Source organism: Zootermopsis nevadensis, unplaced genomic scaffold, assembly GCF_977971745.1.
Source record: "Zootermopsis nevadensis isolate Lab colony 2312 unplaced genomic scaffold, Znev_1.0 Znev_ptg000021l, whole genome shotgun sequence".
Lineage (NCBI taxonomy): Eukaryota > Metazoa > Arthropoda > Insecta > Blattodea > Termopsidae > Zootermopsis > Zootermopsis nevadensis.
The window spans coordinates 11,725,801-11,737,954 of NW_028259153.1; the positions used below are offsets into that span (position 1 = coordinate 11,725,801).

The 12,154-nt window shown below is 34.8% G+C and overlaps 1 protein-coding gene across 1 annotated transcript in view; it reads left to right on the top strand.

Annotated features, from left to right (window-relative positions):
- Positions 1-12,154, top strand: part of wb (wing blister) — a 152,714-nt gene that overhangs the window by 118,998 nt on the left and 21,562 nt on the right. Inside the window, exons 20-32 of the mRNA XM_022058527.2 lie at positions 597-770; positions 1,716-1,888; positions 2,552-2,698; positions 3,115-3,370; positions 4,289-4,485; positions 5,136-5,332; positions 5,747-5,988; positions 7,100-7,211; positions 7,739-7,889; positions 8,484-8,631; positions 10,246-10,410; positions 11,138-11,298; positions 11,968-12,106. Of these exons, the coding sequence (XP_021914219.1) occupies positions 597-770; positions 1,716-1,888; positions 2,552-2,698; positions 3,115-3,370; positions 4,289-4,485; positions 5,136-5,332; positions 5,747-5,988; positions 7,100-7,211; positions 7,739-7,889; positions 8,484-8,631; positions 10,246-10,410; positions 11,138-11,298; positions 11,968-12,106 (2,262 nt within the window). The remainder of the gene's footprint in view (positions 1-596; positions 771-1,715; positions 1,889-2,551; positions 2,699-3,114; positions 3,371-4,288; positions 4,486-5,135; positions 5,333-5,746; positions 5,989-7,099; positions 7,212-7,738; positions 7,890-8,483; positions 8,632-10,245; positions 10,411-11,137; positions 11,299-11,967; positions 12,107-12,154) is intronic.

A 12,154-nucleotide genomic window follows, 5' to 3' on the forward strand; every position in this document is an offset into this window, starting at 1 on the left:
AACATATGTGTAGAATATTTATATTACAGTAACAACAACAATTTATATGAACTTAAGCCTGTTAGTGTATGAGACTTGCAGGCATGAGTATGTGTTTTAAATTATAGATGACACAGGTGATCAAGATTGATTAATATCACACTGCTGTGCGAGAGCCAAGTTAGGGTATTGTTTCATTTCCAAGCATTAAAACACTTTAAAAACTTAAAGTTTAAGTACTTTACAAACTTTGATACGTGAAATATTAGTCTGCAAACAGAGTTATAAAATTTTATGGAGGTATAACTTACTCCATGACTAAAAGTTCTTCTAAATTTTATTGTTCCACTATGTATCAGCAATAACTAAACTTGAAGGCAAGTGAGGTATATAAAATTTTAAATAATGCATTTTATTAATGGATATAATCTAATTTGTAGTACACCTTCCCACTCTTCTCAATTTTATCAAAGGGATTGAAATTGAAAGACATTAGAATTATGATGAGACTGCTTAGTCAGAAAGATTCATCTGACTGAAAGAGTTTTTTGTATAGTTCTTTAATCACATGATATCAATTTCCTTGTATTTATGCAGTGTGTGTTGTTCTGCTTCAGCTAGCGATGCCTGGCACAGGTGAAGTGAGTCTGGCTGGACCTAATGAACACCTCAACATCACGAACAACTTACAAGTTATCCCCGGTGACATTGGAGATGTTCAGCTTGGAGTCACTTATCCATTTGATACGCCAGTGTACTGGCAACTCCCCAAGCAGTTCCTTGGAGATAGGGTTAGAATTTGTATGCATTTTCAGTTATATAAATATAGATTATCAGAGAAAATAATTGAGGACCTAAGGATATGTTCATGAAATGTAATAGAGTATGTTTTTCCAGAAACATCTATACTTCTTTTCTGAATATTACTGTTACTTCTTATTTCCTGTATGTTACATAAATATTTAAATTTCAGTGAAAGCTATGTACTAAACATAACTTGCATGTTTTAATTTCTTAACTTACAGTAAACTTTTCTGTGCCTCTGCAGCTAGAACTCAAGAGCCCACCATTGGAGTCTTGAGCCAGTCTATCCACCTTTCGTCCTCACAACCTGTCTCCCTAAAATTTGTCTTTATGTTAGCTTCCTATCACTTTCTTGATCTTCCAAGTAGCTACTTACAAAAGGTTTTTTCACACAAATTATGCTTATGTTTCTTGTTTCACCCATCTGCACTACATGTGTAGCACATAATCTCTCAGATTTTGCTGGACTAAAATTTTCATTTCACAGAATGTGGGTGACCAGATTTTTAAAATTGGTTATAAGGGAGTAAGAATGAATAGTTATATACAAGTTAGGTCTTGGGTAAATTTATGTGCTGGAAATAACTCTTTCATTAACTCTTTCACATTTAGTAGAGAAACATATATCAGGTTCTGGAAGTCGGCCATTATTCATGCTGCATACCTTACTCATAAATGCATGGTCTTAATGTGTGAAAGTTAATACATTTGTACATTATAAATTGTTGCTACTTCAAATTACAGCAGTAACTTTGTTGTGATAAAATTATATTTGTATTTATTAGGTTGATGGCTAAAACATTACAACAAAACTGTTCCTTCAGTGCACACACAAAGAAATTATTATTTTTCTGTCCAATTATAGACTACCGTAAGAAACTACAAGCTATCAATTTTGTCTATTAATTCTGAGGTGATTGTTTACTGTACAGGTATTGTCATATGGTGGCTACCTAAGATTCAGAGTGGAGACTGAAGGGGGCCATACATTGCTCCCTGTTAGTATTCTGGCCACATATCCTCTTGTGCAGCTGCAAGGCAATGGGCAACTTGTTTTAGAGCATTATCCTCTCATTCCCAGCTCTGCAGGTCATTACCAAGTCAGGTGAGAATGAGTTAAGAGAAAATATACGTGTTACATCTTCAGACACCAAAAATGTCTTTTAATAATTGTTCTTCTATTGTGGAGACTGCCACCTAGATAACTGATTTTGATTTTCTTATTATTGTATCAGGGGCTGGGTGGAGCTGGTAACACACCCTAGAAACATACAAAATATTACTCAGTGTTTTAAACTTGGATTGGAAAATAGTAAATATTATTAGGGTGATATATCCTAAGAGGATGTAGTGTGTACAGAGGAGATGAGTTGAGAGATTTTAATTAGAAAACTTGAAGGGAAGGGAATAAACAACTTCAGAAACCTAGGCATAGATAGAAATATAATATTAAAATGGATCTTAGATACATAAGTTGTAACAATGTGGACAAGATTTCATTTTTCACACATTTATGTTAAAGCATAAACAATTAGATGGTTGAAAAATGGCTGTATTTTGGGCTGTAGCACCATGTAGTTATTAGGGCATTGAGCACACTGATGATGAGGCAGCATGGACTTCTGAAACGATGGCAAACTTCTACCATACTACAAGGCTCTCTAGCCCAGAAGACAGCCATCTTAAGAATCACTGCTGTGAAAACCTCTAATCCTAATTAGATGGCTATACTTTCATTTTTTCATACTATTAAACTTTCTTTTTCTAGATTACATGAATCTCTCTGGCGCCAGAAAAGTCCTACTGTACCTGGTAGTGGTGACAAAGTGACACGAGAAATGTTGATGGTGGCACTGCAGAATGTACAACACATCTTAATTCGGGCTTCCGATTCTGTTGACTTTACAAGGGCAGTGTAGGTAGAGATACTAGTCTTATTTAATTCTAAGGTTTATATTTACTGAAGCTCTATGTATTATATCTTGAGTATATCCTTGGTTGTACATGTGAGTCCCATGCTACATGTGTGTGCTTATGTTTATAATCAGTTGCAATGGGCCATGGAATCGAGAACCCTGAGAAACAAGAAGAAGGCAAAGGATTTTATTGAAACTTGTAATGTTTTTATATATACACTTCTTTACTTTTAGATACAAACTTTGTGCTCGACCTGAAAGTGTTACTGTTAGTTTCTATTTATGTGTGTCCTAGGTTTCATCATATTCTGCATAAAAGTAACTTTGAAATCAAATTTTTCATTTTTCATGAGTTTAGATGGATTAGGATGGAAAAAGTACTTAATGAAAAACAGTTGTAATGTATATTGTGCAGATTGCGTGATGTGTCGCTAGACACAGGAATACTGGCTCCTGGTAGGCCACCACCCCTTGCTCGAGGTGTTGAGTTATGTGACTGCCCTCCCCAGTACAATTCCAGCTCTTGCCAAGATCCAAGCATTGGTTTCTACCGCTGGTATGACAATAATTCTATCAGCTCAACTATTGTGATTCAGCTGGTTGGTGAAGCAAGACCTTGTCAATGCAATCAGCGTTCCAGAGTGTGTAACATTGAGACTGGATATTGTCTGGTAAGTTTAAAAGTTTAGTTGAGCAAGCTTGACTACAGACAGATTGCATGCGTATTTATAGTTATCTGAATTTTTAAGAGCTGCTTTTATTTTTAATTGTAAAGTTCTTGGGTATGATTATTTTTCTATTTTCAAGTGATAACAGATGTATTTGAACCTTTGTCGTACACGTTTGTGTAATGTGTGTAAAGCAGTGTTCTCTCTTGGTTGTTTCACAATGGGGCAGTAGTACACATGCTGGCATACAAATATAACTTGTAATAAATCACATCTTGAATATTCTGCAAATTCTAATTATGAAGTTATTCATGATGCAGTTTTCTTCAGTCACTTCATCCCTCTCAGATCCAAATATTTTCCTCAGTATTATGTTCTCATATACCATCAGTATGTGTTCTTATCTTTGAATAATGGTTTTACATCACTTACATGTAAATGTCAGCTGTGTTGTTCTGTCTGGAGAAACCTGTTTTGTATTACATATATACATAACCTTCTAATGATAGGATCTGAAGAAAAGGGAGATGGGATGCAGGTGAAAGATTTACTCCAGAGCCTAGTCTACTGTCTAGCCTCAAAGTGGTGAGAAAATATTTTGTTCATCGTAGATGTTCTGTGCAGTCATCCCTCCATATTCATGAATTTCCTGCTCATTTTCTTTAAAAATTTTCCAATGCCACATCTTTGTGAGCATCTGCCCCCCACTTCCCAGAAGAAAGATAAGCAGTGTTTGCAAAAGTTTACAAATTGTGAAGCGTAAGAACAATACATAGTTCTTAAAAGGGTACAAATATTTGTTTCTCACAGCCTTGCAAGTTTTGCTATGCTGTTGCTATTTGTATTCCTTATGAATACTGTAATTGGTAATTGGTAGAAAAGTGCTCATAACTTACATCCTTACTTTACTTCTAATTGCAGAATTGTGCAGGCAATACAGGTGGGCCCCATTGTGAGAGGTGTGGGGAGGGCTACTATGGAGACCCTGCACGAGGGCCTTGTAAACCATGTCCTTGTCCTACAACAGAGCGTAACTTTGCACGCAGCTGCCGTGTGTCATCAAAGGGCCATGTTAATTGTCAGTGCAAAGAGGGTTATACTGGCAAAAGATGTGACAGGTAAAACCCCTTCAGTATATGTGCTGTGTCTTGGTATATAAAAATAATTGAAAAGGTCAAAGTTCGCTTTTATGTAACGTGAAATTGAGGTTTTGTTCAGTTTCATTTTCATGTGACTCATTGCTTCAAGTTGGTATAGTTGTAAGGCAATATTAAGTAGGTAACAGTCCCTACCCATGGAGATTCCAGTTCACCAAAGTGACTGTCACAGCCACTTAGTTCCCCCCCCCCCCCCCCCCACCAGACGAGTGAACCATTCTCCAGAAGAGACAATCTAAAACTGTACAAAATACATATTTGGCAATCACCAAAGTTGCTTGACTGTTTCTCTGATATTTCCATATATGTGCTTCCATTTCATTCAGTCATTTATAAATGACTTCCAACTATGCATTTATGAACAGCAGATACACATGACTTCAAGGACTCCTTCTTCTAATGCTGCCTCATGAACATGTGAAGCCATTTTATTACTTAGAATGTGTAAGGAAAGGGCACTCAGCCATATTTCTATGTATATAGAGGGACATTCAAGTCAGAGGTGATTGGGTTAAGACGTACTATCTAGATAATGCTGAGTAATGTAATGAATTTGAAATGGCATCTGTCTTCTGTTTTGAATATCCACAGTTATTTGCTGTTAAAAACAGGTGCAGCTATGGGTGGTTTGGTTTCCCACAGCTTGAGGGTGGATCTTGCAAACCTTGTAACTGTAACCATCATGGCAGTGTGAGTGATGAGTGTCATGAAGAGACTGGACAGTGCAACTGTCGTCCTGGAATTATAGGCAGGGACTGTAGTGAGTGTAGCACAGATCGTTTCATCCTCACACAGCATGGCTGTACAAGTGAGTATTGTATTTTTGTAGTAACTGGCTAAGAGCATGGAAATTATACTACATTTTTGCAGATATATTACTTGGAAGTAGATTAAATTTCAGAATAGGCTAAAGTGCCCATTTTTCACCCAAGTTTTATAACAGTGACCTGTACTGAAATAGTGACATTTCATACCTTTACTGTGACAATATTATGAATGTATATACATTTAGTGGTAAGAAATATTAACCTGTATTGACCATATGATATGTCTTACTCATGATCCATTTGACCATGTGTCACACTAGCGTACCATTCTACTGTTGACTCTGGAGTTAACTTCCAGCTAACAGCCTTATAGTATGGGGGTTTAAATCCTCAATACCATGTAATGATGATTTAAGAGAGGAAAGTGTATTCAAGCATACAGTTTTGAATTTCAGCATGTGATGATGGTTGCACTGGTGTCCTTCTGGATGAGCTTGCTCTCTTAGATAAACAGCTGCAGGAAGGGGCTGGTCATTTGTTTGGAGGGATTATACCTCCTCCTTGGCCACAGTTGCAAGCAATGAACAACACAGCAATTGAACTTAAAAACTGGCTTGATATAGCTGAAAGAGTAGCACTGATACCTGATGATATTAGTGATAAATTAAAGTGGCAAGCTCAACAGTTGCTGGACAAGGTTAGTATCTGAAGACCAGTGTGAATACATGGTGCTAGACTAATGTACTTTTACATTATGTTTTGTTGGGTAATTCATTTGTGCTAATGTCAAATATAAACCTGCTGTGGGAGATGAGGAAGTTTGAAAGTAGCACATTTTGATCCATACACAAAAATTTATTTTTTTCAGAAAGTTTTGTAGATATTCAGGTGTCCACAACCAATTACTTTATGTTTACACCACATACACACTGTTAAATTGATACTGTCCTAAAATTAAAGAACTGGACTGATAAAATTATACACAGTATTTTTGTCACTAGTCTTTAGTGATTATGGCACCATCAACATACTTGCCTCTGGAGTTTATATATACATTCAAATGCATATTCCACACTTTTTTCATTTCTGTCTTCAAGTTATTTGAAATTAAGCCTATAAAGAAATTTTTAATTTCAGGAACATGAAAGTATTACATGGGGCCAAATCAGCCTAGTAAAGTAGATGTTCTATTATGGGTATTTGTTACTTGGCCAAGAATTACTTCGCTGAAAGTGCAGTGTTGGAATATGCATTGTCATTATGCAAAATCCACTTGTCTGGCCAAAGATTTCAACTTTTATGACAAATGCGTGACAATAAAGAATGTTTGTTGACTGTTTTGGAGAACAAATTCATAATGGGTAATTTCATTGATATCAGAACGAAGTTTCAGCATGTTTGGCATTTGATTTTGACATTTACACTCTTTTTCTGTTGGGGACTTCAGTCTTTTCCATTGGAGACTGATATTTTGTTTCTGAGTTGTACTTAAAAACCAAAATCCCAACACCATTCTACTATTTTCTCCAAAAGGTCATATTATTCTAACAGTCAATATGATAAGTCTGAGAAAATGTACTTTATATTTATGATTTTGACATACAAAATTCTTCATCAATAAAAGATATGTTGAAAGCACAAAATAAATTGAATCTCAGTGACTGTTATGAAACTTCTAAAACATGTAGCCATGTGATCCAGCATGCTCCAGTGTTGACAGTTGTGGCACAAAAACATCAGTCTGGTTATTTAATTGACAGACCTCACATTATAAGTAATTAATAAGAATGCTTAAATTTCTTATTCAGTCGCGTCGACTGGAAGGTCGTGGTAAACAAGTGGAGCAAGATGGTTGGTCCATTCAAGAAAAGGCTGACACACTCAGTAGGGAGATATCGGCACTACGTGAAGAAATTGATGGTGTGTAGAGCAGTGTTATACAACAGAAGCTGTATCACTGTACAGCTCAGCTGATAAATATACCAATATTAAATGAAAAAATAAAGATCATTGTTTCATAAAATCCACTGTCTGCCTTAGTTTGTAATATTCCAGACTTGTAACACTTTAATATCTGTACAAAAAAATGTGCTGATTATTCTCAGTATCTACATGTTTTCTTATTAGAAATGTTATCTTACATTATAATGAGAATGAGCTATATGATTCATATCAAAACTGCATTCAGAATGAGGTTTTTATATAATAATTATTTTTAAGAATGATAAGAAATATTCAAAGTTTAGGGCACAGGATGTCAATTTCTTTTGTCAGGACCTCATTATAGTTGTTCTGAATTGTCATATTTTAAATGAGTATATAATGCTTTTTAAAGATTCTTGGATTGATATTGCAAGATAAATTTTTGTTAAAAACATAATTTTGAACTTCTCAATTTAGCAGCAAGATTCAAAGTGACCCATTTTCTTGTCTTGGCATTCTTACAGATGTTGTGATGAGACTTACAAATTATGGACAGGCAGGCCCCGCAGGGATAGTGAGTGTTGGTCAAGCATTACGTGAAGCTATTCATCTCCTGCATAAAATAAAAGAAAGGAATTTACATCTGCGTAACAAGGCTGCAAACCATTCACTTAAGTATGTAAAATAGTTGCCAGGAGAAATTAAAAGGGGGGAATATTTACTGTATTGCTTGTGATGGAGTAGCATGAATACATGTTTAACAGAAATACTTTGTAAATTCAAGAGATTTGCAAGCTATTGTTGTCATGGTGGCAGGTTTTACTTTATGGTGATTAGGGCCTTGAACATTCAGCTTTCAACATTTGACATAGCTCATGCCGGAAAGCCAAAATTATACATTGATTAGAACCTGTTTCTCTTCTATAGAGTTTTCATTCCTGGAAGCAGACAGTAATCACCAAGAGCTAGACATAAACAATAAGAAGGTTGAGGAAGTAGAGCAATACCTTTCTTGATAAGAAACTCATATGCTGAATGGGATTTAGCATTGTCATGGTGCAGCAGTCATTTTCAACATCACTATAAAGGAAATATGTATAGCTTATGCTTTACACCTTGCTAGTATGAAGTAAATTGATAAGTACATGTTCCTTAACTTAGTCCTTGAAAGAGAACATTTTATATAATGACAACATACAAAAAATAATCAGAGTGGTCTGATCACAAGGGCTCAGGCAGTTTTGATGTTTTCTTTTGTATGTTTGGTAGGTTATGTACAGATTTACTGAACCGAATACAGAATCTGCTACATGGGCTGGTCAAGTATGAAGGACTACAAAAGCGGCTAAGCATCTTAGATGATCAATTAAGTGACCTAAATGATGTAATTTCCAAGAGTGTTAATAAACAGAATAAGGTACAGTACATTAAAATAAATATGTCCTAGTTTCCTTGTGAATATGAGTAAGCAGAACTATCTAATGCTTGCAATATAATTTGCTTTGGCTATGGTAACAATTTAGTATAGTATTATCTAGTATTTTTATGAACTAAATGCACAGAAATGAAAAATACAGAGTGGCTTGAAATTACTTTACCAAAACAGGTTCCAGGTGTTTAACACTTATTGTAAACTGTGATAGCCATTAAAAATTGTTTTTAATAAATTATTTATATTTTATTGGTCATGTAATGTGATAAAAATTAATCTTTTGTTAATGTGGGGGATACAATCATGGTAAAACAACTTATAATAATAATAATAATTTCTTTACATTCCATGGATCCATAAGACAGTCAGATGACGATAGGATGTGGAAAAAGTCATAATAATAAAAATAATAATAATAATAATAATACAATACATATTATAAAGTACAATTCGTACTATTATATAAATTTCACATAATACAAAACAAAGTATTCACTTAGAGAAATGATAAGCTACAAGTAGATCTACCCATTACACACAAGAAAACTTTATCACTTATTTGTAAACAACATACATTCATTGACAGAGTAAAAGGAGTGTGTAATTAAGTATCTTTTTAATGCTACCTTATATTGCTCCTTCTTATTTACAAGACTTGTGAGATTTGATGGTAGACTGTTATTAGCTACCATGTATACTAGTAGCCTATATAATTTTTCTGTGTGTTTGAAAATACAGTTCAAAGGGCTACTCTCAAGCAGAACATTTATCTGTGACTTTGCTCAATAAACTGTAATATGTATATTGTTAGTTCTGGCTGGGGAACAGAATTTTTTGACTGGTGGTGTGTGTTCAAAAGAGTATCCCCAGGTGGTTTGTTTCTTTCATACAGTTTAAATAAAGTTTATTACTATTTTCTCATCTCCTATGCACGTAGCATGCCCTGCCCTATTCACCTTAATTTTCAACCTTAATAATGTTTGCATTATGAAGTTTTCTCAAACCCGTTACTGTTTATTAGCAGAAAATATTTTTCTCAGCCCTCTCTTCCCAAATGCCTTTAATCTGTGTTTTTTTCTTAGAGCAGAAGTTCTTAGATCTTGGGTTGTGACCCAAAATTGGGTTACAAGTACATTTTGATATATTAACTGAAGCCTGAAGGTTTTAACTTGCTGTCAGACCAGGCAGTTTAAATGCCATTTGTACATTAGTTTTAGTATGTTACATGTGGCAAGGGACATTAGATATGACAAAGGTTAGGTTAATGAGGACAAGTAGTTGGGAAAGACTGTAGGAAGAATAATTTAGAAGGCTTGAAAAGGACCTAGTGTTTGAAACAGGGTTGATTAAAGTTTCTGAACTATATCAGATCTAAAACTTCTTGACGATGGTGAAGAGTCAATTGAATAAAAATTTTCTTGGATATTATCCATTAACCTGAAGACTGAGATAGAGTCCCATCTCCGAAACGTCGTTTTACGTTTTATATTCACTAGACGATGGATAATATCCAAGAAAATTTTTATTCAATTTCTGAACTAGATTAAAAAAATTATTTTTGTCTTTAGTGTATTAATTTCATTGTGAACATCATTACAGACCTCTGAGATGTCTTCCAGAAATGAGAATGGGCTGAATGTAGTGAGAAACTATCTGAAGAGAATAGAAGCTATGGAGTCAGAACAAAGAGCTGTATATGCAGAAGGAGAGAATTTCAACAAAGAATCAAGGCAGCTACTTAATATGTCACTCAACAACATTCAAGTGAGTCATGGTTTCAGTGATGTCTTTCAAGATTAGAAACATTTGTTTTCTTGTATGTTTAATTCACTATACTAAACACAGATGTCTTTATTTTCTTTTATGACCAACACATTGTGACCAAGTGATTAGCATTTCTGCTTCATATTTACGATATCCAGGGTTCAAGTCATGGTATGGAGACCAGCTGTCCTGACAGATTTTATGTGGTTGTACTAAGTCTCTCTACACAAACACCAGGATAGTAACTTAAATTAGGCCATAACCACTCCTTTTATATTTTTTTGAATTCATTAATCACCTTATCATTTGACACTATATAGTCTTAGCTTCTGACAGCATCATTAAATACACCACAGATTTATAATAGAATATCTACTTTTATTAAATAATTTTGGGATAATAATTCAATTCATAATGAACACAAGAATAAGAGATGTAGAACTCTGAATCAAGTTTTCCACCACGACACACCAAAATTACATTATAATGTAAATTCCTGAACTTCTTGACTACTTACTATGACTGTTAAACAAATGCACATGTTGCCTCTGTTGCATACGTTGTAGATCTTTTGTCAAATTTGAGTTTGATTCTAGAGTTTTTAAGTTGTTTTGTCATGTCACATTTCTGTAATGTTAGAACAATATTTCTTAAAAGGTGTGGCTCTTATCTCACAAAACTGAACTGAATGGATTTATGTTAGCTCATGTATAGTTATTTCCAACAGAATTTTGAAGCAATGGCAAAGAATTTGACAGATTTAATCTCAGAACTGGAGAAGAGGGAAGGAATCCTAGACCACCTGAACCCTATTTACAGGGAGAAGTATGTGCTGAGGGCTCAGATGCATGCCAACAAGCTTTACAACAGGGTGCAGCATTACAGAGAGTAAGTCTCACTGTAGTTGAATGTAAACACCTTTTGCTGCATTAACTTCTTCTGTTTTTTTATTGCTATATTTACTTACACAGTCTGTGCTCTTGCATAACTTGTTTTATGATAAAATTGTCTGATTTTTTATTTCCTTTTTGTAAAGTGAAAATATTATTCAGGATTTGAGACTTTCACGGCGAGTACAATCAATAAAATCTTCTCGGGCAATCAGCCGGGTTAAAACTGGTTACTGTAGTAAACCGACGTTTCGGGAACAAACTCTGTCACCATCTTCAGGGTTCTGATGTGGCTGGATCCTCGAAAGTCGCCTGCCCTGCTGATGACGGAGGCAGTATGACCTCTGAAACGTTAGTTAACATCAACCAGACTACACAGCGCAACAACCCAGAAGACAGAAATCTTCATATTCACCGTTGTGAAAACCTCAAATCTTACACCAAAATATACCTTTGTAATACTTGAAAATAGAATCAGAAATCTACAGCTGATCTTCCATGTTGTGCTGTGTAGCATACCTTGCAAAATTACTAGGATTTTAGACAAACTGTTAGTTTATTTTTCTATTAATACAAAACAAACATTTCTAAAAGTCATCTATGCTGAAACAATTTTTTTTTTTGTATGTAAGTATAAAATAAATAGATAATCTATTGGCTTCTACAGTTTGTTCAATGCTACCCAACGTGATGCAGATTTTGCTCTGCGAGCAAGCAAAGCATATCAAGAAATTGTAGATGCTCTAAAGGGTGCCAGAAATGCTGCTGTCAATGCTTCCAGTGCAGCTGACATAGCATACAGAAAGGTGAGAAATTTAGAACATAATTTGTTTTAAGTTTAGACCATAATGCTT